Raw genomic sequence first — 27,488 nt, forward strand, 5'->3', positions numbered from 1 at the left:
TGAAACAAGTTTGTGTTTATTTTACAATTCAAATGAATTCTGCCTGCTCTTGCCTTTTTAAAAATATAAGCAACATGTGCCATTACCATAGTTGCTAAGGGTGAAAGGGTTAATTAAAACTGATTATTTAAGAGGAATAAAATGCTGTGTAACCTGATTTAAGGCAAATTCATGTACTTCAACTAAAAATACTGGACAACAAAAAACAAAGGTGAATAATGGAATAAAAATGAACCTTGTAGGTTCCAACATTTCTGTCATGTAATTACTAAGCAAGCTAAGGTATCATTCAAATAGTCACACTGATTTTTTAAACTTTTATTAATTAAGAGTTTTAAGTACAAAGAAACTTGATATTTAAAAAAAAATCCATCCTCTAAGCTTTGCTTGTAAAGAAAAATCTGTTCTATTCATTTCAATTTCCAAGTGTAATGCTTAACACCATAATACATTTAAGTCTACAACTTAATTTTAGTTTTAATAACTCCATCTTGGCGCATTTGGTTAAAAGACCGTTTTGGTTAAAAAGCAGCAAGAAACTGATTTAAATTACCTGAATATATAAAACTTTACTAAAAAATTTGTTTAAACTTTTAAATAAAACAAAAGCTAGAATACATTTGGCAGAAAAATTAGCAGCTATAAACAAAAGTAACAATACATAATAGTTTATCAAGGACTGCATTACAAATAACAGTGTTTCATATATATTAGAATGATTTATAGCATAGTAAGTGCTTAATTTCACATATAAAACTCTCTTTAGGAAAAAATTATTTCAATAGTTTAGTACTTTATAAAGAATATGTTCCCAATAAATGACAGGAACACAATTTGAAGGATGACAAAGTGTGCATTTTTCAATTAGAGACCCTACCAGGTGAGTCTTATCAAATAGCCATATAATGATACTCAACAATAAGCATTCATAAGAATTCAATAAACAGTAACCCTTTTCCTCATGAGCATGCATGCTTGGCATCAGAAATCACACAATGAACAATTACATAGTAAACTCTTGAAAAAAACAGTTCACTGTAGGATAAGTGCCAATCTAAGAATTTTATTCTTCCCACAGACTATTTTCGCCACTCTTCATTTTAAAAGTGTTTTCTCCTTGGTTGATGGTGTATTACTGCTTCTTAAAGGTCAGTCACACTCAGCACAATCCAAGGTCATCAATTTCTTTGCAGCTGAAGTGAAGTACAAACAGCCATAAGAAGACCAATGCATTTCAACAGAAAACTACGTACCCTACACAGCAAGGCAGAAGCTCCATCTCTAAAACAACGTTACACAGTTTGCTTTAAAATTAATCTTACAAGCCAAGTAGTGATATACTATTGCTGTCTTCTTGGTTTGTGGCCAAGTTCAAGTCTTTTTGTTAAGTACACACTAAAAGTTTTACGTGAATATCATTCTGTAAACATAATTTGAGTCAAAACATTTTTTATAAGGACAAAAATTTCTTCTACTCCTTGTATGTGGTATGAAATCTTACATGCAGTCAGTGAGCTACAAAGAGTGTAGAAGAACAAAGAAGAGGGATTACACAGGAAGGAAATTTAAGGGGGAGACAGAGGAGAACTACTCATGTAGAGAAATGTTTTCTGAAATTAAACCGACATGCTAATAGAGTTGTACCTAAGTGATTTCCATATATGGTGATCGGAAAATGAGTCATGTTTAATTGTGGGTACTTCCAGAGTGTGTGAAATTTCGCTATCATCACTGCTGTCTCTGAAGAGTAACTCAGCTTTGCCACGGCAGACAGGGACCCTTGACTTACTCAAAGGGTAGGTTTCCCAAGTAGCACTGGTTCTCCACCATGTGGGATTTATACTTTCGAATTCAAAGTTTCTCATCCTTAATATTATTCCTGCAGTTAGCTCAGTGAGGATATGCTCAAAAACTAACAAATAAATAAGTAAGGATAAAAGTAGGAAATGAATATAACTTCCAGTGAAGTAAGATTCCCCATAGAATTGGTTTAGGAAGTTAAAGCTGCATTTAAGGTCAAATAGAAGTAAGATGTATATCTAGTTTTGATTTCATTCAAATTAGTCTCCTTAATTCTTGGCAAACTCTGTGGCATAGAGATGTCATTTACTTCTTTCTAACTGCACTGCATTTAGCTATCAAAAATAATTTCTTAAGTACGACTCTCTAAAATCTTAAATGCTTATAATAAATACAGTAAAAAAATACTTTGATATTTACAATTAAAAATGTATACTCTAGTCAGTCATCTCAGTGCCACTTCTTCAATTTCATCTTCTATAGAATCAACTGCTTTTACTGCTGGTTTGTTTGCATGTTTTAATCGGTGTCTATTTGGATTCAAATTTTTCCCTTCACTGAAGAAAAAGTCTTCATCTTCATCATAGTCTCTCACTCTGCTGCTTTTCTCTCCAGGGAGAAAACTCGAAGGGTCAAAGTCTCCTTTGCTTGCGGCTAGAGAATTCAGGTCACTGCTTTTAGAGGAAAGGGTGCTGCTGCCACTTGCACCAAAGAGCTGTTCCATCAGACTAGCTTTCTTCTCCTTTCTTGTAATGAAATCTATATTGTCTTTACTAGAGGTTTCCATACTGTTTCTTTGGAAATCCAAAAGGTTACTCTTTGGGATAAATGGATTTGACTTCCCTGGTGTTTTGGCAAATGAAGGCACATAGCTACCAAATGCAAACCCTTGTGGAGAGACTGGGCTTCTAGCATTTCCTGGATTCTGACCCTCTTCCTTTGGAGTCAAAAAACTATTATCTTGCAAACGATGTCCATTAAAAAATTTCTCTGAGGATTCAGAGAACATGGATGGTCTGGAGCCTCTCTCTGGAGAGTACAGTTTTGATTTTAAGTCAGGTAGCAATGGAAGAGAAGGACTTTTCATATTCCTAGAATCTTGGAGTTCTCTGTTGATTTCATTCAGTTTAGCCAGTAGCATTTCTCTCTTCAATCTTTCTTCTTCCTCTTCTTCCAGAGTATCAATATTCTGAACCTGGTACATTTCCATTTGGTACCTTCTGGGTTCCAACTCTGGTGCTTCTTTCCTCTCCAATAGAGATGTCATTGCTTTTTGCCTTTTATCAAGTTCTTCTCTGTCCCATTCTGTATGAAATCAAATTTTTAGAACAGGATTTTATAGCAGTCCATATTTTTAAACATAAAAATTCAGCTACCACCTTTTACAAAACAGCCATCTTAATCTAATGTGAGCATTTTAAGCACAGTAAGGGTGTACATCATCAATTTTATTTCTAACTTATTTTTCTGGGATTAGAAAATAACATTTTTGGCGTGTATTGCATTTAACATTCATATTTATAGAACAAAAATACTCTTCAAGGTAGGGATAGCGAAGAAGATTCTTGCAGATCTAGCTATCTATAAATATATAATATAGATATAGTAACTATAAAAATGGATGCCTATATATAGATGTATAATATAGTGCTATATACTAAATGAATGTGAAGCAAAAACTTTAATCTTAAAAATAAACGAAAACTTTGGATGTCATACCCTGAGGAAAAAACATCACCTAATGTGATATTCCAACAAAAGATGAATTAATCTAAATCAAGTTAAAATTTCAGCCAAACTATAAATGAGGAACATTTTATTTTTAAAATGGGCGTGTAATCTGTCTACATCAAATCTGTCCCTCTTTCTTTCCATCTCTCTCTCTCTCTCTCTCGCTCTCTCTCACACACACACACACACACACACACACACCCAAGAAACTGGGGCTGGTGGTGTGGTGTAGTGGTCTAAGACTGGTGCCTAAATGTTATGCGGACACTGGTTCATATCCTGGCTGCTCCACTTCCAGTTAGCTCCTGCTTATGGACTGGGAAAGCAGCAGAAGATGGTTTTACTCCCTGGCCCCTGCACCCATTTGAAAGTCCTGGAGGGAAGAGTCTGGGCTCCTAGTTTCAGATCGGCTAAGTTCTGGTCATTATGGCCACTTGAGGAGTAAATCAGCAGATGGAAGACCTCTCTCTCTGTCTCGCCTTCTCTCTGTAACTACTCTGCCTTTCAAATAAAAATTTAAAAATCTTAACAAAAACCAAGAAATTGCTCCTGATTAAAGGAGACTAAAGAGATAAGAAAATAACTGCAATTCAAGACAATTATCTTAAAGAAAGTGAAATAAAAAACGATATTGTGTCAACTAACAACATTGTAATATAGACAACAGCTTAGGTAAACATGTTGAATATAACTTCTAAAAGCTAAAAACCTACACTGAAATAATATATAAGAGAATGTCCTTGCTTTGGGGAGATATACATTGAAATATTTAAGGATACAAGCATGAGGTTTACAACTCACCCTGAAACAATTATTTCAGTATACTCGTTACAGTTTTGGCAATTTTGAAAATATATCCAAATTAAAATTTATTAAAAATATGACTAATTTAAGACTGTTAACTTTAATAATTACCATATATCCTAACTGATAACAGAGATCTTTCCAATTCGTCTAGGGGAAAAAAATCAGTTAAATGGATAAGAAAGTGACAGTCTTTTGCTACTTTATTTCTGTTTTATCTAGACAGTTATCCATAATGCCTAATTTTCTATTCTGTAACTTAGTCTGTGAGAGTATCCTATTCCACACATTAGTTAACAATGATGCGAAGACAGCTTCTATCTTGACAGTAACACTGCTTACAGAGAACACATACACGTGTGCATAAACACACTCATACATGCACACATATACACTAATTTAAGAAATAACTAAGTGGTGAGCTTATGCCCATTATCTTCATCTTAAGAGAGAGGAAAAAAAGGATTCCTTCTGAGCAGCTACTAAACACAAACTAGCGCATGCATTCAGAAAAGATTAGACTGGAATCCCTGTTGTCCCACCTTCAGAACATCCAGTCAGCAATGCAATATTACTACATTTCATTTCCAGTTTCTGAGATCACTTATCTTCCATACTAATGGTTGAACAGATTAAAGATTTACTTTACACATTAAAACTAAAGAAGTTATACGAATACATTCAGGATTTCACCATTCATTGATTTTTACATGTAAGCTAACCTGTGGACTAGAGCCTCAAGGCAGAACCAATAGAGATACTCTCAGTTATCTATTCATCAAACTTCAAGTAACACCAGAGAATCCTTTCGCCCTTGAGCTGAATTATACTTCACCCAAACTTTAAGATTACCTGCCTATTTTACCTAACTGAAAATAATGACAACTTAAAGCCTTTGTTTTTTCTTTCTCTTCTTAATAACTCCATACAACTCTTTGTGACTCCTTGTATGCCATACCCTGCCACTGCACTAACCTTTTCTTGTTCTGCAGAATCAGTTCACAGTTCAACTGGAAGATAATTAGGCACACTAATCGTCTCTTTCTTAAGGAATGCCGACTTATCAGTTGTTTAAATAAATTTTTCTTACCATTCTTCAGCTTCTCAGCCTCCTGTTTTACAATAAGGGATCCTTGATCTTTAAGGAATTTTTCTTCTTTTTCCACAGTTGGGCTTAGAAGTGCTACTTCTTCATGCTCATCTTCCTTTTGAGATGCAAGGTCCTATTATGTATATATTTTTTAAATGCAAATTTATATATATATAAAAGGAACGGGACTTAAATCACCATACGTTCATCCTTTCACTAGGCATGACTGCCAACTCAGTTAAAAATAAAGCAAATTTTCAAATAAGAAATCAGTGAGGTACAACACAACCATCCTTTTAAAGATGTTTCAAAAACATACTATTTCATAATTAAAATTTTAAAGAAGCATCTACAATAATATCAAAACCAATATAAAATAATACCTCAAATAATTTTCTGAAGAGTTGTGGTCCAGAAGTATTCTTCCTTTACATACTTTCACAACAAAATCTAACTTACTTAGTTCATTTTAATGGCTATTAACCAACTATGGTGGCCAACTGAGGTGCCAAACTACATAACATAGATAATGACAGTTACATTGAATCTTCCAAGTTTATACTATTCCCAAAGCCTCCAATCAATAATATTAAAAAATATTTAAATCAAATAAACTGTTACAAACTTAAAATTCATTGTTACCTATGGACTCTTTTAAATAAGTGTGCATATAACTTTTAATAAATGTACAGTCACTACTATTAAATACTGAATGGTAGTGAACTGTGCCCTAGTATCCCTTTCTACATCATTCCTTTTAGCGACAGAATACCCTGGGGTCTTAGCAGGGCATTGGGCTACTCAGCTAGAGACTAAATTTGTTAGCCTCTTTTGCAGCTACAAATAGGAATAACAGTGTGTGAATTATGTGTACAAATCTGATCACATCAAAATGAAAGTTGCTTGCTCTCTATTCCTTGCTCTTCTGTTCCACAACGGTGGTGAACCAGTTTTGAAAACACAAAAGAGAACTGCATTTTAAAATGGAAGATCAGTAAGATCTACAGTGAAACGAAGCTGTTTACCAATCCTTATTCCCCATTCCTGAACCACCCATTAACTCCCAGACTATCCTACCAGAAAGAAAGCTGTATCTCATGAATCCACTGTACTGAGGCTTTTTCCAACATCAATTTAGCCTGTGTCTAAAGAAGCAACAACATGCTGGGGTCCTTTACACTGGCCAATTCAGTCTTTAGAGCTTTATAAAGTTTCTGATTAGTCATTACTACAAACTTGAAAAGTAAGCCACATCCATTTTATAGATAAAGCAATGGAGACTCCCAAGAAGTCACACTACAACTAACAATGAACCAGAATTTAACGAAAATGCAAAGCTCTGCCCACTATACCAGACTGCTGTTGCTACTCCTGTTAAAAAATTCAAATATAAACCAGAAGTTTTTTGTCCTTTTAAGGAAATATTGGCTAATCCACATTTCATCATTTCAAAGAAATGAGTCACATGACCTAGTGTCAACAATACTGTGAAGTTGTCTCCAGGTCACTGTGAGGTTTATAAGGTACAAAAATACAACATTGTATGACAAAATGCTGGATGCCTGATACTTTGCTTCCTTTGGAACTTAAGCTGAAGAAACAAGAGTATCTTTTTAGAAAAAAGGACTTTCTGATGACTCAGCATGGATATCTCTTTAAAGAATGAACAGTCAACACAGGCTTCCTGAATTCAACTGTTAATTTACTCTGTTTAGTGTTCAGTTACAGTGTAAAACTTTTCAAAAAAATTTAATTCTATTCAGTTCCCAGAAAATAGTCTTCAAAAATATTAAATGTAGTTAAATTATTCAAATCATTAAGAAACTACTATAAGTTGTTTTTAAACATAAAAGCTCTCAGGGTTTATTTTTACTTTTGTTTTAATTATTATTTATTTGAAAGGCAGAGCTACAGGAGAGAAAGGGAGAAAGAGAGCAAGCACATGGGCTTTCATTCACTGGTTCACTCCCCAAACAGTAACAATGGCCAAGGCTGGGTCAAACCAGAGCCACAACTCAGGAGCTTCTCCCAGGTCGCCCAGGTAGGTGACAGGGGCCCAAGGATTATGGCCATCTTCCCCTGTTTTTTTCTGGGCACATTAATAGGGCGCTGAAACAGAAGCAGAACTACCAGGACTTAAACCACTGTCCATTTGAGATGCTAGTGTTGCAAGTGATAGCTTAACACCCTGTGCCACAGGGTTGGAAATAACTTCTGGGTTTTCTAAGACTATCCAAGTTTATAGATAAAAGGTAAGAAAAGCAGAAAGCAAACTTTTCTCTTTAAGGCATTCAATCTTTTCAAAGCATCTGAGGAATGTAGCATGAACTGTAGCAGGTACTGTGGCACAGCATGTTAAGCCAGAGTGTGAGACAGCTGGAGTGACACACTGGAGTGACTGGGATCAAGTCCCAGCTGCTCCACATCCAACAGCTTCCTGCTTACATGATGACCAGGCACTGGGATGGATTCCTGCCACAAACATGGGAGAACCAATCGGCATCCTCAGCTCCTAGCTCACTGGTTCAGCCTGCCCTAGCCCTAGGTGTTGTGGGTATTTGGGAAGTGAATTAGTGGACAAAATACACTTTTGTCCTTACTGTCTCTTTTCTAAGTGAATCAATCAGAGAAAAAAAAGATCTGTTTCTGTTAAAAAAATAAGTAAATCTTTTTTAAAATGCAGTGTAAACAGAGTTAAGCCAAAGAATTTAACAAAACAGAGATGTTCTCTATCTCTCTTTGAAAGCTAGTTAACATTTAACAGGAAAAGCAGTAGCTGGATTGTTGAGAATTTAAAATGTTTTTAGGGATAGCTGCAAACGGATTACATACAATCAAATGACTAAACTCACCAAAGGAAGATGTTCAGGATCCTCCCATTTATTTTCATAACACATAATTGTTTGTGGGGTTATAGAAAAGTCTTCCAGCTCAAAGTCCTCAATGGTTTGTACTCCTTTTGTGCACAGATCTGCAAAATCACTCTGGCAGGCAGCTATAATGAAAAGCACAAAAGATTTTTCCTACTTCCAATGACCAATGCTAATTACAATTCAACTCATATCTACTCACTAACTGACATGATGTTCATTTTTACTGAGCTCAATGATTACTATTGCTGCTTCTAGGGTTGTTTAATCTGGGGCCAATTTTGACAATAAATGCTCATAAGATTTTAGAAAGTATATATTTTAAAATGTTTGCAAAATACAGAAGAAATTTATCTTTTCTAAGACAGCAAAAAACTATTCATAACATTACATATTTATGAGTGAAATGAAATAACAAATGGGTTGTCTTAAAATATTCTAGAAAAAAACCCAGAAAAATAGATGAAATAAAAATGATAAAGACTGTAACTGTTAAAGCTAGGTGATACACAAGAAAAGTTCCTTATACTATTCTCTATTTTAGGGTATGCTTGCACATCTGTATAGAAATTTTGAAATTTTCAATTAGAAAACTTCAAAAAAGTAAAGCACAATTTAATGAATTCTCTCTTCTTGGCAAGGGAAGAACTAAGAGATTTGAACAGATTTCTAAAATTTAACTATAAAGAGACTAAATGATGCAACCATATACTTAATTTCAATATATTTCAATGAAGTTCTTTCCCTTCTTTGAACTGAAAATTGTTTTATTATTAACAAGTAATAGCTACTCTATCCATGTCTTAATAGCCGTAACAACCCTACCATTTTTTCTTGATGCAAGTTCTTTTTCCTTCTTTGGAGAGGACTTTGGCAGACGATTAGAATATATGTTTTTAATATCCAGTTCTCTCTCTTTTTCCTAAAAGCAAACCCAAAACAATTAGGGAAGCAGAGTCTTAGTTTTCTCTGATTTGCCATAATTAATACAGAGAGTGCAAAAATATTCATATGATGTTCATGACTGAAATTGGTATCTTGAGATTTGATTATTATTTATAACCGTTCTCTATATTACTGAGGAACTTTGATCTTTCTATTTATTGTTGAATTATTTAGTGGAAGGTTAAGATTGTGATTATAAAAAAATTGAAAGCATGTCATTGCAAAACTTCAAAGAAAATTAAGAAGGTGGTGGAAGAGTAGGAGGGAATGAGTGAAGAGGGGTGAGAAGTACCATTATTATGTTCTTAAAACTTTATATAGAATGGAGTGCTAAGCCTGTGACTGTGAAACGAGCTAAATATGTCATTGCAAAAATTAAATGACAAAGGAGGAGGAGGATAGGTGGGGAACATGGATTGGTGGGTGAGTAGCATGGGAATTATCATTGTGCTCATTAGTCTATGTTGTGAAATTTAGGAAATTTGTTTATAAAATTTAAATAATTTTTTAAAATTATGTATATAAAATACACGCATTTGTTCATTTTATGTAAATAATGAACTAATATTTAAAACCTTAATTTATCATCTAGTATTTTTCTTACCAAGCTGGAATACACTTGGTTCAGCATCCCTTTTAAATAGCAAATTAGAGAAGGGAAATATCTTTAGTACCTTTAGGTTAGGGGAGAACAATTTTCCCAACATCCAAACAGGGTGAGTGTTAGCTTAGTAGATAATATACCAGTTGAAATACCCATATCCTACATCTGAGTGTCTGAGTTCAACTCCCAGGTCGAGAAGTTGGGTTCCTGCCACCTATGCATGTAAGAGAACTGGATTAAATTATTGGCTCCCAACTACAACCCTGCCCAGTGGGGGCTGTTGCAGACATTTGGAAAGTGAACCATCATGGATATCTAGGCAGTAAAAATGAGATGAGTAAAAACTGAGATTATTCTTTTTAAACATAGCTTTTCTTGGTTTTTTGTTTTTGCTTTTGTTTTTTAGGTGGATATGGATTTCCTTCTTTTTCTCTCTTTTTTCTTTTCTTTCTGAGAATTTGATTAACCACAATGAAAAAACTATGTGAGACAATGCATAGTTTGGCACTATTTTACACAAAATTTAAATCCAGCAAAGACTACTATAAAAATGAACACCTGCATTAACAAAATTAAATGCTTTGAATTGAGCACATTCTCTACACACTGTGAAAATGAAGGGTATCATTTGAAACAACTTTAAAAATATACAAAGGGAAAACCTGTGGAAGGACATGGGATTAGTTGACCATATAATACTTAAAATATGAATAAAAGTTAATCTTTTAAAATATTTAGTTTTCAGAGCTGACATTGTGACACAGGGGATTAAACCACAGCCTGTAACATTGGCATCGCACATGGGTGCCAGTTAAGGTCCGGCTGCTCCACTGTTGACCCAGCTCCCTGCTAACGTGCCTGAGAAAGCACTGGAAGATGGCCCAAGTGCTTGAGACTCTACCACCCACATGGAAGAAGTCAATGGAGTTCCTGACTTCTGGTTTATGCCTAGACTAATGTTGCCTGTTGTGGCTATTTGAGAAATGAACCACCAGATGGAACAGCACTCTCTGTAAGCATCTGTGAAAGAAAGAAATCTTCATATTCATATATATTTTTACTCTTTATATATATATGTATAAAAGGAAAGACAACAAAATTTAAAGAAAGCGCTTACCTTCAATTTATGATAGAGTCGTTGTACTTCCTTTTGAAGAACTTTATTTTCATCATGAGCTTCATATGCCCTTTTCCTTTCAGCAAGCAACTGTCGCTGGAAACTGTTAGTACTTAGCTCAAGGTTTTTTGATAGTTCCTATGTGTTCAAACATATTCAAAAGAAAGAGCATTTTTGAAAAATCGAATACCAAAACACGGCACTTGGCAGTGATGAAATGTTATTTTTGATGGTATTGTATAGGACATACAAATCAGGCTATGAAATAAAGTTACCAACAATTTAATAAGGCACCTAATTTATCATTCTTTTTTCATAATGACTGTAAACAAATTCTTTAGCATCTGTCAGAAGCACATACAGTCATTTAAGCTGGAAGCAAAAGACAGCCAAAGGATATTACGGGAAACAACAGGCTTTTGGCAATCACTGCTAGGATATATAATCTGATATCCAGGCAGGTAAAATAACACTGCATTGATTAAGGTGTACAGGGTGCCTCCTAAAGCACATTCTAGCAAAAAAGAAAAAAAAAAGCAGCCATTTCTATAGTCTTCAAATGTGTTCAATGGAATGTATGAACGTTTAAATTGAGATGCTTTCCTTCAGGGAGAGTTTTGTGGCACGTCCATACTGTAACAGAGTACATGATGTGAGCCTGATTCCCAGTTTCTGACCCAGCTACTGTTACCCTTCTAAGATGCAGCAGGTGATGAGGAAAATACTTAGGTCTCTGTCATGTTTGTGGGAGACCAGGATGGAGTTCCTGGCACCTGACTTCGGCATGGCCAGCTCTGGCTGTTGCAGACATTTGGGGACATAAACCAGCAGATACAAGATTTCTCTGTCCCGCTTTTACACACACAGACACACACACTTTATCTCTCTCTTCCCCCTCTCTCTATCATTCTGCCTTTCATATACATAAATTTAAAAATAAGATAAAATATTTTAATTTAAAGTAGCAAGTTATCATCAAGATATTATTCCTAAATCTGGATGAAAAATGTTTTATGCTTTAAAAAATTATTATAAATATAATAAGTGTTTAACATAATCACTATAATGTTTTGGGAAATAAAATGAGATTATATAATTTTCCCATTAAATAATATCACATATGTTTTTCTAAATCAATATACTTTTTTTAAAAGAATAATAAATGCAGAGTTAGAGAGAAGACAGAAATAGAGATCATTTGCCCACTGGTTCACCTCTCAGATGGTCAGAACCAGCCATGGCTGGATTAGTCAAGAGCCAGAAATTCCATGTGGGTCTTCCACATGGGTGGCAGGGATCAAATCACTTGGACCATCTTGCACTGCTTTCCTAGACACATAGCATGTAGCTGGAACAGAACACTAGGACTTGAACTGATGCTTCACTGTGGGATGTCCAGGAAGGGCAGTGCCTTAACCTACAATGAAGACCCATAATGAAGACCCAATCAGCATACTTTAATGTCACAACCTTTTACAGTAAAAAAAATTATATACTATTATCATAAATTACTAAACCAAACTTTGCTGTTACACATTAGACTATTTTAATTTTTCCTATGGTGAACATCCTGACATGCAACCTTGAGCATAACTTTATTATTATCCTATGGTAAATACTAAGGAATAAAGTTTGTTGGGCTTTATCAGAATTAAAAATTCCTGTTCTCTGAAACTGTTACAATGAAAAAGTTGGCTACAGCTTGGAGAAACTGCACCAATCATCCATTTGCTAAAGAACTTATATTTGTTGTGCTCACTTGGGGAATGACTCATTGGACGGAAGATCTTCCTCTCTGTCTCTCCTCCTCTCTGTATATCTGACTTTGCAGTAAAAATAAACAAATGTTTAAAAAAATACATGCATATATACACACCCATACACATTTCTCCTTTAAATCAGTGATAAATCAAACAGTTCAGTAAACGACAGAGGAAATACATGATCAAACAGTTCAGCAAAGAAGAGATACAAAGACAAATGAGTATAATGGGTCATACTTCATTATTATTAGTCATAAAAGAAAACTAATGCCACGGGAAACAATGCCATGTAGTTGTTAGAATATCTATAGCTAGAAAACTGAGCATACAAATGTTGGCAAAGATAACAAAAAAAGCATTACTCACACATACTTTCAATGGGGATGAAAATGGCGCAATTTGGCAAACAGCTGAACAATACACATTTATTATAAGAGGGTACTTTAAAAAGCTTATGAAAAATAGAATAAGGATAAGTTTATTTTGGTGCCAAAAATCCTGAAACCTATAATTTTTTCATAATGCACATTTTTAATTCCTTAATGGGTTTGAAATTTTCAGAGCCAAAGGAACTGTATCATAAAATAAAATATAAAATTAAAAAAAAAGACATTGAGAGTAAAACAAATTTTGCAGCTGCTGGCTCACTCTCCAAATGCCTGTAACTGCTGGTGCTGAACCTAGCTGAAGCCAAGAGCCCATCTAGGTCTCTCCCGTGGGTGCAAGCATTCCCTGTTAAGCTATGGTACACAAAACAGCAAGAAAGGTCGAGTGGAGCAGAGACTTGAAGTTGGGTACCGTGATGTGAGACGTGAGCATCCCAAGCAATGTCATAGCCACTACGTGTGATACCCAACTCCACAACATACATTTTCAAGAGCTTTTTGAAGTAGTCTTATATACAACACAGCCATTATTACACTTAAGTCTTTCCTGACAACAAATGAAAGCTAACTATACAAAGCTTGCACATAAAATTATATGTCATGGATTTTGATATTTTTTGGGTTTTTTAGTTTCATTTCATTCAAAACACTTTTTTCTCATTAAATTCTTCACTGACTCATAGGTCATGCAATAGCATAATTTTCTTGATTTTCTTTTTCATTTCTTCAGCAACACATTAATCATTCAGTAGCATGTCATTAAACTCCTTGGCACTGTAAATTTCTTTCTTTTATTCCTGTTGTTGATTTTGTTCGTGGCTTTTCATTTAAGGGGATGTAGAGTTATTGTGTAATAGAGACTATCATATCCAGTGGCATGGTCAGCACCTATGATGGCATCTCAAAGCACTTTCCCAGGGATTGTTTCTCCAAATTGACAGCTGCTTATCTATACACATTGGGTAAAGGTGTGAATCTAATGTTTAAGCTTGCTAATATTATTTTCAGTTAGTCCACATTTCTCCATTAAGAAACAAATGAGTTAATGTATTTATTACTACATACTATCCTATATCTACAAACAATATCTACTAGAATTCAGTACATAGTTACAGAATACAGATGTATATCGCATATTTACTAATCTGTTATGGTAACAAAGTATATAGATGTGTACAATATATGTAAACAGGAGAATACAGTAGATAACACCAATGTAACAATAATAATGGGATGAAAAGTAAGGACTAGAGATAACTACCTGGCCTAGGAGTTAAGTTGCCATTTGGGAGTGTCTGGGTTTGAGACTTTACCCCATTTCCTATTCTACTTGCCTGCAAATGTGCACCCTGAAAAGCAGAAGAGAATGGTTCAAGTAGCTGTCATTCACATGGGAGACCAAAATGAGTTTTGGAAATCCATCCTGGGTCTGGCAAATCTCAGAAGTTGCAGGCAGTTGGGAAATGAACCAGCAGATGGAAACATTCTCCCCCGTATCTCATATTTCAGATAAACAAAATAAACACATTTTAGTAAAGAAAAAGCATAGTTATAAATGAGAAAATTTTTCCACAACATATTTAAAAACTTTGGAAGAGACTGGTATCCAGCTTACTGATATTTCTGTAGTTATCTCTGCATATCTTGTCTTCTCACTTTGTTCTCCAACTCCTAATTTCATAAAGCAGATTGACACACACTGGCAGAGGCTCTGGAGTCACATTTGCAAGATTCTTCAGTTGTCTAGGGTACGACTCATCTGAATATGGAAACTGAGCTCATTGAAATAAACTATTTAACTCATTTTCTCATCTGCTTTGGGCTGGACAACAGGGAAACAAATCTGTTGTCCATCAGTATGCTTTCTGTTTTTTCCTGACAGGGTAGGTGTTTAGTCCCAAACTGGAGAATCAATGATTGTCTCCTGGTCCCAGCTCTGTGCCAGTGTAGACCCTGGCAGACAGGAGGGGTGGCTCATGTAATGGAGTTCCTGCTACCCACGTGAGGGATCAGAACTACTTTTTTGGCTTTCAGTTTCAGACTCAACCAAGCCCGGGTGTGGCGGGCATTTGCAGACTGAGCCAGAGGACGAATGTCTTCTCTTTCTCTGTCTCTCTCAAATAAATACATTTCAAAAAAGGTTTTCCTGAGGCCTGCAAGCCTTTCCTTACTCTGGAGCTTTTGTTGTCTAATGTAGCTAGATTTTATTCCATAGTATTTAATACAGTTTGCAATAAAAATAAAACAGGTTTTCAAGCAGTTCTTGCTCAACAAATCACATATACATAATTACCATGATAATTTTTTTAAAAAAAAGGATTTGCAAATTTTACAATCTATAGATCAACTTGTCAGAAGATACTAATAATTAAAATTCTGAAAGAAAAAAACCAGAAAGTATACTGTTAGAGGAATCTGCTACTCAACTTTTAAAATAGTTGATAAATTTGTACGTATTTTACTAAAACATTAATAGACTAACAGAAAGCGCAACAGAATGGAAGACAAAAACTGCCATTCTCCTGCTGGGCATCTGGTTCTATTGATCTGTATGAGTTTATGTGACCTACAAGAAGGCAAAACCCTTTTTGTCAGTTTACTCAATGGGTTAAAGGTTTCAGTTAGACTAAACTAGAAAGGTCCTCTAAGGGGGTGGGGGGTTGGTTTATAGGCTGTGTCAGGTTGCCAGGCAGGTGTGTTAATGGCTCAACTCATCAATCACCACCACAGAACACTTCATTCTTTATCTGGCTGCCTGTGAACCATTGTCAACATCTAAAAAGCAAATGAACCAAATGGCTAGTTTCACATCTTAGGAAAAAAAAAAAAAAAGAAAACAAAAAAGAACCTTGAGCTCAATTTGAAAACCAACACAACAAACTACTTCTAGAGCCTTTTCAAACTCTAAAATGCTATCACAATGTGATGTATTTACTTTCAATTAATGTGCCTCTTTCTCTTACTGCCTTTTAAAAAAATTCATATATTCCTATTAGTGCCTGATAAGTCCCAGGCACAGAGCCAGACTCATTATGAGTTTTATCTCTCAAAGAGTTTATCAGCTGCTGCAAAGTCTTATAGACTAGAAACTAAGGCTCAATTAATCTTGCCAGTATATCACATTATAACACTAGCAAGGTACAGAAGCAGAATTTGAATCTTTTTTTGTTAATATAATGTGTGTACATATAAAATTCATTAAGAACTTACTGGGATAAACATATTGGTTATTAACTGAACTATAAATTAAATACATTTTTATTTGGCTGTGAATTCTAAGCCAATAATTTCTGATTAACTCAGCTGACAAAGCCCAATGTGTCTATACTAAAGATAATTTGCTTTCCCCCAAATATAAAGTGTTAACTACTCCAAAAACAACTATTACCCAGTACACTCTCTACAAATGTTATCTTAACAAATACTCAAAAATGGTTTCAAACGTTTTATTAACACAAACACTTTCTCTTCCAGGTATTTTCCATTAGGGCATTAGGAGATGAACATTGTATGTGAGCACTTAATATGTACACACACCTAAGCTTAATGTCATGCATCTCTTATACTGCTCCAAATCAAAAAATATGTAGAGATAGAAAGGAAGGATTTCATAAAATTCTGACATAGAAACACAAAATAATAGTATGCGGACTTTAAAAATCATAGGACTGACTTGGAGTGCAAGTGAACATACATTCGTGTGTACTTGTGTGTATATGAACACGATACATATACACAATATGTAAGGAGTACCAAATATAGTTTTCAGTGAAAAAGTAACATTAAGAAATATGTATGGTACTCCCATCTGTGTGAGGAGGATGGAAAAAAGGAAATTAATAAATAGGCTTAAGGTTGCAATCTCTTAACAAGGATCATTTCTTGGTAAAGTATCTACAAGCATAGCACTGCAAACCTTGCTATGTTATTTGAAACTTTAAACCATTTTTATTTCCTACTACTGTTTGAACATAAAATTGTTACTTGAAACATTAACACAAATTACTTTTAAAAGCACAATTTCTAAAAACTCTACAAAATTCATTCTCTCAATGGTTTTAAACTTTAGCTTTCAATCACAGATCTCATTGATTTATTGTAAATCTTTTCCTTCGAGAAATAATAAAATGTCTATAAATAAATCTAGTTAATCTTTGACTACACAATTGAAAATAAGAAGAGTCAAGATGAATTACATGTTATTTTACAGCCAATTACTTTTTCAACATTGCGAAATTTTCACCTATCATTAAAAATTAGAGATAAAAATAGACATAACAAGAAATTAATGTAAGGGTGCAAAAGGATGAATGCAAAAGGCTCAGAAGCATGCATCTGGACTCAACAGGTTTCAAAACTGAAAGGCATCTCAAAAGTTATCACATCCAGTTCCTCAGATGAAGCAACTGAAATGTGGGGGTTAAAATTGCTGCCCAGCGCAATAGCCTTGTGGTTATATCCTTGCCTTGCCTGTGCTGGGATCCCATATGGGCGCTGGTTTAAGTCCCAACTGCTCCACTTCCCATCCAGCTCCCTGATTGTGGCCTGGGAAAACAGTAGAGGACAGCCCAAACACTTGGAACCCTGCACCCCCCTCCCCCCGCGAGAGACCTGGAAGAAGCCCCTGGCTCCTGGCTTTGAATTGGCTCAGGTGCAGCCGCTGTGGTCACTTGATAAGTGTATCAGAGAACGGAAGATCTTTGCATCTCCTTTTCTCTGTGTATCTGCCTTTCCAATAAAAAATAAATAAATCTTAAGAGAGAGCGACAGAGAGAGAAAGAGAGAGAGAGAGAGAGAGAGAGGTACCAAGTCAGAGTAGAACAGGATTGGAGCTATAACACCCTTTAGCTATTCTACTTAGCTTTATTGGAAAAAACAGAACCAGTTGATGAGGTAAGGATGAGGTTTCTGAATCTGAGTTTCTCAAGGATGAAAGGACAGAGAAACTTTGGGGACAGACACCTAGCTGCTGGAGTAAAGGATAGCAAGGAATGGTAGGGAAATATCAATTTATCTGACCCAGACATCAATTTCAATTCTGAATAAACTAGGAAGGGAAAAAGGAAGGTACTGCTAAGTTCTTGCTTTTGAAGGTAGTTTACAGTGAGAATAATGTTACTTGAGAACAATGTTTCCAAGAAGCAGCACTTACAAATACTTCAGGACAGTGCTAGAGTCATGAAAATGTGATACCAGTTTCTTATAGCAAAATCTATCAAACGACAAGTCTCCTCAAACTAGCTCCGTTTCATTTAAACCATTCTTAAATGATTCTTAAAATTTCTTGTCTAAAAGAAAGTAATTTCTGAAAGTTTCCACTGTTTTACTGACAAAGCGATTCACTCTATACCAATCTGATATGGAAGAAATGGGTTTTTTTTATGGATTAAAACTGCATCCTCAAGTCTTTCTGGTTACGTGTGTGCTATTAGATTTATGATCTTTTAATAAATCTTTGAAGATAATTTCTCATCTAATGATTACAGGTTCTTATGATAGTGGCGGTCCATGATAATTGCTTTACAACACAGGTATAGCTATGATTAATCCACTATAGTCTTAGAAATACAGCACCAATTCTTAGTCTTCTCCAGTAAGGGTTAGGAAAGGCTTACTACCTGTGCCTTCAACTCCTATCTTGAGTCGTGCCAATATTTGGAAAACAAGCACAGCTCAATTAACCTATACTTTCCAACTGACCAATGCGTCTGTTCAAATTAGAAGAAAGAATAATGGGTTTTAATGTAACTCATTACAGAAAGTTGACTGATAAGTTTTGTGTTCCATTTTGTACCTGATCTTTAAGAAACATTACTTGTTAAGTTTTAGTGTACCATCAAAAACTATCTGCAAGGCTAATAAAATACTTCTCCAATTTGTAACCAGTGTAAGCCAATGTGTTAGGCTCTATTTTCTTTATATTTATTAACTACAAAACAAGGATTTAAAAAAGGAATGTAGAAGTAGCTATTAGGACCCAGATGTCCCATATTAAGCTATATATTAAAGAAAATTGCAAATGTGCAAAATGATGCCCCGACTTTCAGTTTGAAAATTAGAGATATTTTTCATTAAGTCTATAACACATAATTAGGATTATTATTTAAATGAGCCAAAAAATACTTTTAAAATCTCCTCAAATTTAATTTCTAATGTAGTAGACATCAACAGACAAATCCACATAAAATAAAAGCTTTAGGAGAGAAGAGTCCTATTTTTTTATGGGTGTAAAAGTGTCTTAAGATGGGACATGTGGTGGCATAACACACTATCCCTCTGTCTGCTATGTTGGTTCTTGTCACAACTGCTCCACTTACAGCCTGGGAAAGCAGTGGGAGGTGGCCCAAGACCTTTGGCCTCTATAGTCACACAGAAGACCATGAAGAAGTTCCTGGTTCCCAGTTTTGGACCTGTCCAGCTCTGCTCATTGAAGCTATTTGGGGGCCCGGCAGCGTGGCCTACCGGCTAAAGTCCTCCCCTTGAACGCGCCAGGATCCCATATGGGCGCCAGTTCTAATCCCGGCAGCTCCACTTCCCATCCAGCTCCCTGCTTGTGACCTGGGAAAGCAGTCGAGGACAGCCCAAAGCTTTGGGACCCTGCACCTGCGTGGGAGACCCGGAAGAAGTTCCCGGCTCCTGGCTTCAGATTGGCATAGCATCTGCCGTTGCGGCTCACTTGGGGAGTGAATCATCGGACGGAAGATATTCCTCTCTGTCTCTCTTCCTCTCTGTATATCTGACTTTCCAATAAATAAATAAATCTTCAAAAAAAAAGAAGCTATTTGGGGAGTGAACCAGCAGATGGAAGATCTGTCTCTTCTTCTCATATATATATAGATAGATAGATAATCTTTATATATAATATATAAATAATATATAAGATATATATACCTTTTATATATAAAATATATATATAGATTTTTAAAAACTGAACAAGGTACAAAAACAAAAGCTAAATTTCATAAGCTAAGGCATCTTTCAAATGCCTGCATCCTACCCAGTTTTGAATACACACCCTTGGAGGCAGCATACAATGGCTCCACTATGTGCCCACCCTGGCTGTTCTCAGCAGTTAGGGAGCTAAGCAGCAGACGGGAGAACTGTCACTGTATCCTGATCTCTACCACTAGCCTGCCTTTCAAATAAAATATTTTTTTTCAAAAAGATTAGACTGATTACTGAGATTATGACAGAGAATATTTTAATTGGGTAAAAACTAAAGGTTTTAGGAAGTGTAAAAAGGTAAGCTAAGGAATTGATCATAATTATCCACCAACAGTTTGCAGTATCTTCCACACTGAAAAAGAGCAAGTATGGCTTGACAACTCACGTGAAAGTAGGGTTAAAGAGATGAGGGTTCATAATATTAAACTGATTCCAACAGTTTCAATCACAAATGCAATGAAATCAATGCAATTGAACAAAGTGCAGTTTATAAATTCCTAAAGCATGGCAGTAAACATGTAACAATAGTTCATAATTCCTTTTGAAAGTAATTTTTACAACAAAGATAAGCCCTGAAACATTTGTAGGAGGAGCGATCAAAAGCAACTTTCTAATTCAAAAAGAATTGATACGCTTTAGAAATCCAAGATAACCTAGTAAATAGAAAGACGTATTACATTCAAGAATTGGAAAATAATATGATAAATACATCAGTTCTCTACAATTGACCTACGTGCATGAAATTCTCATCAATTGGAAGAAAGGCATTTATAAACCATCTTATTTCAAAATTTATATGGAAAGGCAAAGGACCTAGAGTAGCTAAAATGCTAACACCTGCATTACCTTACAGGAATCATTCTATACAATGTTAAAGCTCACTAAGTAGGCTAAAACCAAAACACAGCAAAAAGCTACAATTCTGAGCTCACACATTTATTGCAACTTTTATTTCTTTTATTCCACACCCCCTGCCCCCCCAAACCTGCCAAATCCTTTCATGCCATGCTCAGTGTTGTGGGACAGAGGGTTAAATCACTTGCAATGCCAGGTTCCCATATCACACTGTTGGTTACAGTCGCAGCTTCTATGCTTCCAATCCAGCTCCCTGCTAATATGCCTTAAAGAACAGCACAAGATGACACGAGAGCTTGGGCTCTTAATACCCATGTGGACAACTCAGATGGAATTACTGTGTAATTACAGGTTCATGGTTTCAGCCTAGCCAGCCTTAGCCTTTGTGGCCATTTGCAGAGCGAACCAGGGAATGGAAGATTTCTACCACCCTCTCTGTGTCACTCTGCCTTTCAAATAGACAAAATGTCTATAAGATGGTAAAATAGAGCCTGATGTAATAGCCTAGTGGCTAAAGTCCTAGTCTTGCATGCACCTGGATTCCATATGGGCACCAGTTTGTATCCCAGCTGCTCCACTTCCCTTCCAGCTCCCTGCTTGTGGCATGGGAAAGTAAGTTGAGGACAGACTAAATCCTTGAGACCCCGCAACCCATGTGGGAGACCCAGAAGAAGCTCCTGGTTCCTGGCTAATAATCAGCTCGACTCTGGCCATTATGGCTACTTGGGAGTGAACCAGTGGATGGAGGATCTTTCTCTCTGTCTCTCCTTCTCTCTGTAAATCCAACTTTCTAATAAAAAATAGATACAATAAAAAAGATAGTGAAATGCAGTATCTAGGTATATGGATGTGTGCATCTGCACGGTGATTTCGTGTTCTCTCTTTTACATACACACACAAACACAGAGAGAGTCATATACCATATCTATAAACTGGCAGAGCCAAGTCCTGCCTCGTCTGTCATTTCTTGCTAAGGGACACCCTGGACACCAGCAGATGATGGCATCTAACACAAGTTCCTTATGTTTACTTTTCCTATTTAGAAAAGAAATATTTTTAAAATGTCTACTCTATTCTCAGTCAGTTACTCAATATTATCCCATCCAGCCTCATATAAGATTTTATCTGAGGAATACGGGCATACCCTGCCTCCAAAGAGGTATGATAATTAGTCTTTCACACATTGTACAAAGAAATAAAACTTGAAAGCCTTGCTTGTGTGGCCTTTCTTACACAATGGCCTGAAAACTTTACTTTTATAAACTAGGACTATCACAGCATCATTTTCAACTTTAGAGAAATGAACATTAAAAAATAAGAATATTGAGGCCAGCATGATGGCTCAATTGGCTAATCCTCCACCTCCAAGTGCAGCATCCCATATGGGCACCAGTTCATATCCCGGCTGCTCCATTTTCCATCTAGCTCCCTGCTTGTGGCCAGGGAAAGCAGTTAAGGATGGCCCAAAGCCTTGGGCTCCTACACCCACACGGGAGACCAGGAAGAAGTTCCACTCAGTTCTGGCTCCTGTAGCCATTTGGGGAGTGAACCAGTGGCTGGAAGATTTTTCTCTGCCTGTCTTTTTCTTTGTAAATTTTTCTAATCAAAATAAATATTTTTAAAAAATAGAATACTTTCCCCAAATGACTAAGATCGACTAAATTAATTACTAATCCATCAACTTGTAACTTCAAAACATTCTTTCCCATCTTGCTCTTAAAAACATACTCTGAAATTTTCCTTAATCTCTTAGAAAGATAACACTAATTTTCATTTCTAAGCAAATGCCAAACTTCATCCAGCAACTTAAACAAAGTATACCACATTTCCAGCAAGAAACAACCCTACAGCACAAGCAGAAACTGTAGAAATCTTACCTTAATTCTTCTCTCAGTGTCATCTAACTTTAACTCTGCCGAAACTAGTTTCTTTGCCAAATCATCTCGTTCAGGTAGGTGTCTAGCTTCAGAGATCTTTTTCAGTTTCTCTAACGAAAATTTTGTCCTAACTAGCTCACCTTCTGTATCTTTCACTCTTTTCTCAGTGGCCCGCTCTTTCTCCTGAGACTTTCTTAAGCGTTCTTTCAATGATGTAATCTCATTGTTATGACGAATAATAAGCTGTGAGATTTGATTTTCTGTATCTTCAAACTTATTCAGGGCTTTCTCTTGTCTATACTGAAGCCTTTTCAAAGTCTTATTTTCTTTCAGCAGATCGGCCAACTTGACCTGAAGTTCAGTTACTTCATTCTGTAACTCATTGATTTTTAGCAGTCTGGCAGAAAGCACCCGTTTTGTAACAAGGTCAGGATCCTTCCGAACTGGCTCTCTGTTGAGGCTTTGGGAGCGAAATCCGACTCGGGCTCCCTTTCTGTTTGGTAGACCCTTAGGGCTTGGTTTTTTAGGGGCTAAAAAAAGAAACAGCAGTAGTGTAAAAGCTGTACAAAATATGGTATTGTTTATTTATGCCAATCAAGAGGGCCTACAACATTCTTTACTGATTTCTTCATGGAAAGTACGTATATTTTTTTACACCTTAATCTAATAAAGCTTTATAAAAGGGATTATTTCCTAGAAAGCGATTTTGAAGGAGAAAAGATTTAGAATTCTACCTCTATAAATGTTTGAATGCATGAAAAAATAGCAATAAAAGGAAACAAGGGAATATCTAATTGGCTCTTTAAAGTTATACTGACCACATAGGGCTACGTAAAATTTGGAATGTGCATAGTCTAAATTTAGGTAGGTTTTTTTTTAAGATTTCTTTTTTTTTTTAAAGATTTATTCATTTTATTACAAAGTCAGATATACAGAGAGGAGGAGAGACAGACAGAAAGATCTTCCATCGATGATTCACTCCCCAAGTGAGCCGCAACGGCTGGTGCTGCGCCGATCAGAAGCTGGGAACCAGGAACCACTTCCAGGTCTCCCACGCAGGTGCAAGGTCCCAGGGCTTTGAGCCGTCCTTGACTGCTTTCCCAGGCCACAAGCAGGAAGCTGGATGAGAAGTGGAGCTGCCGGGATTAGAACCGGTGCCCATATGGGATCCTGGCATGTTCAAGGGGAGGACTTTAGCCGGTAGGCCACACCGCAGGGCCCTAGATAGGTTTTGTAACTAGGGAAATACAAACTAGATTTTGAACATCCAGTTTAAAATAAAGTGTATGGAAGGATACATTAAGCTATTTAGTCCAGTGCTTAAGACACCAGTTAAGATATTCACATAGGTGATCCTGGCTCCTGACTGGAACATCCTGCTAATAACAGACCTTGGGAAGCAGAAGTGATGGCTCAAGTAATGGGGATCCTCTATCCCAAATAGGAGGCCTAAATTAAATACCAGCTCCCAACTTGGTCTCTGCCTGGGACCACTGCAGGCATCTGAGAAGTGAACCACCAACTATCTAGTTCTTTTTCTCTCCCACTCAAATAAAAATTTTTAAAACTGCAAAATATTGGGCCTTCTGCAATAGCTTAGTGTTTAAAGTCCTCGCCTTACAGGATCCCATATGGATGCCAGTTCTGGTCCTGGCAGCCCCATTTCCCAACCAGCTCCCTGCTAGTGGCCTAGAAAAGCAGTAAAGGACAGCCCAAGGTCTGGGGACCTTTCACCCATGAAGGAGACCAGGAAGAAGCTCCTGGCTCCGGCTGCTGCAGTCACTTGGGGAATGAATCAACAGGCAGAAGATCTTCCTCTCTGTATTATCTGACTTTTCAATAAAAATAAATAAATCTTTAAAAAAATCTGCAAATTATTTTATCAAATGTATGTACAAATAATACACATGGTCTTCAAAAAATTCATGGGAATAGATTTGGAAACAGATTTCAAAAATTTTTGCATCAAAATATTTAATTTTTGACTCTTTCCATAAAATCTGCAATAGACTTATATTTGAATATGTTGGATTAAAAAGGTTAAATAAAATATATTATTATAACCAGTTTCACCTGTTTTGTAATATGATTGGAAAAGATAAAATCACATTTGTAGCTTACATATGTGACTTGCATTATATTTCCACTGCCCACAATTTCTTTGAGATGTAATTTTAAATTTGGAATGTTTATTATCTGAACTTTTGTTCCTCAATATTGAATTAATACAATTTTGTTATCTAAATCTACTTTAGAATATATACTGTTCTTAAAATGAAAGAAACTTTACATATAAAAATAACATATAAAGGTCTCAATTGTTCCAAATCTCTAATTTTTATGTGTAAAAATAAGGCTCCATGCAAATTCTCAATTGTTTTTGAAACTCAAAGCCTAAATAAGAATCAGGATAAAATTTTTGCTAATACTTTATTTCAATTATTGCATGAGATATAAATGGGCTTTTGTATCCAAATTTTTCACATATTAAAATCTTCAGATTTATTTTTAGCATATTCTTAGTTTGACTATAAAACAAATCAGTAACTGAACTGAAAAATATTTCCCAACCTTGTTATATTTTGTTTTTAAATAGTTTTTTTAAACTATTTAGATAAAGATAATGTTAACTGTATAAGAAGATTTAAGCTTATTAGGCACTATGGATAATATTTTTAATCTCTGTAACACCTAAAATATGAAACTATATAAAATAAACTGTATTTAACATGAAAATCAAGGTACAGTTAGGTTACTGGTAAAATAAGAAATGGAGTAAGAGTCAAACACATGCAACCAAAATTGTCATTAAATTTATCATTATTTATGTACGTTCTGACAGAATACTTATTTTTTAAAAAGCTGAAAATTCAATACAGGATAAGAATATGCCATCAAACACACAAATTCACAAATTTGAGTGTTTAAGAAGTTACTTTACTCATATTGCTTTTTCTTTGCTTTAGGCTATAGTGCAAGTTATACCTAGAGAGAGGTATCCATTCTTTCCTGTTCTTTGGTCTAAAAAACGTAGACAAATTATCACAGATTTTAATTTAAAAGACAGTATTAGGCTGGAAACAGTGCTAGCTAGTGTAGAGACAACAGAATTTTCAGGTTGGTGATGAACATATTTTTCACAATTTCCCAATGATCTTCTCAAATAAGGTAAGGTTTAAAAGTCTCACACTTTAACTGAGTGGCCTCTTAAATTGCTTCCAGCCAAGAAAGGAAAAACTTAAAAGTGTTCCTCATCAATAATATTCAATGATTTCTTAGAACCAATATGCATTTTCTAGGATTTAATACAAAAATATATTCACCTGTCCTTAATTATTCAGCAAGATTAATGACAGGGACTGGCATTGTGGTTCAAAAGGCCAATCCTCTGTCCTGTGGTGCTGGCATCCCATATGTGCACCAGTTTGTGTCCCAGCTGGTTCATTTCCAACACCACTCTCTGCCTATGGACTGGGAAGGCAGCAGAAGATGGCACTGCATCCATGTGAGAGACCCCGAAGAGGCTCCCAGTTTCTCAGCTCTGACCATTGCAGCCATTTAGGGAGTGAACCAGCAGATAGAAGACCTTATCTCTCTGCCTCTCCTCTCTGTAAATATGTCTTTCAAATAAAAATCGTAGTTTCAATGACTGACAATTCCCCAAACTCAGTAGACTGTATTAACAGAGGATGCGAAGTTTTATTATACAGAATCAATCATGATGCAGGTCCTGTTTTCTTTTCAGCTTCCAGTTTTATAATGTCATTGCAATCTAAGCAGTCTCTGACTGCTTTACGTGAGTGATATTATAACTGTGCTGTATTTACTAACACATACTCTAATTACCTCATTTATCCTATTTTTGTGTACTATTCTTCACATTTTACTACAAGGTACAATGGGATTTTCTTAACCATAGATTCACTGAGGGAAGAAAAGATTTGCAGAGTACCACATAGTCAAATACAGATCAACACCTAGTTCCAGATGACAACACTTTGATAACAAGAAGTATTTCTAATGATTAACCCAGTTTAATTGCTGCAACAAATCTTTAATAAAAACAAATTGGAGTGGTGGTTCCAAGCAATAATTTCCATTGCTGCGTTCAATCCTAACTTTGCTGTGTGCATTTTCTTACCTAGGATAAATAATTTTACTTAATGTATTTTTAAAAACTCCCCTAAAGCACTTTATATCAATGACTTTTAGTACTGTTTTAAAAAAACAAAGGTACAGAAAAGTACAAATGTTTTCCATGAATTTTACGTTTACAGTACCTTACACACATTAACGCAAGCATTTAGGAAGAAGAGAAAGAAAATGAAGCCTTAACTGTTGCCTTTTCTATATATTGTATGATTGAATGCAGCAACTATCATAAGCAGTGTATTTTTATTTAAGCACTTTTCATTAAACATTCAAAGCAGTTCTGTCTACTGAACTTGTGGAAAGAACACTTACCTTGCTGATGCACTTGGCTATTCGAAATTTGCTTTTTAAGACTTTCCTCCCTAATACTTGCCGGCGAAGAAACACTAACTGATGATGACCTGCCAGAAGACTGTGGTGTAGCTCCAAATTCAGATGAATAATAAGAGTAATGGGGTTTGCCTGCCTTTGTTTCTTGATCAGTATCAGGACTTTCTGCTTTTTCCTCCATTCTTTTCAAAAATGGTCTCTATTCACATATCACAGTTT

General features: G+C 35.7%; 1 protein-coding gene across 1 annotated transcript; it reads right to left on the reverse strand.

The window, feature by feature from the left end:
* LCA5 (lebercilin LCA5) lies at positions 1-27,488 on the reverse strand. The gene is made up of 7 exons (XM_040983672.1): positions 27,252-27,488; positions 22,788-23,317; positions 10,962-11,099; positions 9,121-9,217; positions 8,278-8,420; positions 5,426-5,558; positions 1-3,105 (listed from the first exon to the last, which is right to left on the reverse strand). Exons 1-7 carry the CDS (start codon positions 27,448-27,450, stop codon positions 2,246-2,248), a joined length of 2,100 nt encoding a protein of 699 aa, XP_040839606.1. The 5' UTR covers positions 27,451-27,488; the 3' UTR covers positions 1-2,245.

Source organism: Ochotona curzoniae, unplaced genomic scaffold, assembly GCF_017591425.1.
Source record: "Ochotona curzoniae isolate NIBS_2020 unplaced genomic scaffold, NIBS_Ocur_1.0 contig_3819, whole genome shotgun sequence".
NCBI lineage: Eukaryota > Metazoa > Chordata > Mammalia > Lagomorpha > Ochotonidae > Ochotona > Ochotona curzoniae.

What these genes read in the sequence shown, in the direction of transcription:
- LCA5 (XM_040983672.1), bottom strand. Translation starts at nt 27,450, where the DNA reads ATGGAGGAAAAAGCAGAAAGTCCTGATACTGATCAAGAAACAAAGGCA. An exon ending in TAGCCAAGTGCATCAGCAAG is followed by an intron (nt 23,318 to 27,251) that starts GTAAGTGTTCTT and finishes TTCTTTTTTTAG; the next exon opens with CCCCTAAAAAACCAAGCCCT. An exon ending in ACACTGAGAGAAGAATTAAG is followed by an intron (nt 11,100 to 22,787) that starts GTAAGATTTCTA and finishes TTGAACACATAG; the next exon opens with GAACTATCAAAAAACCTTGA.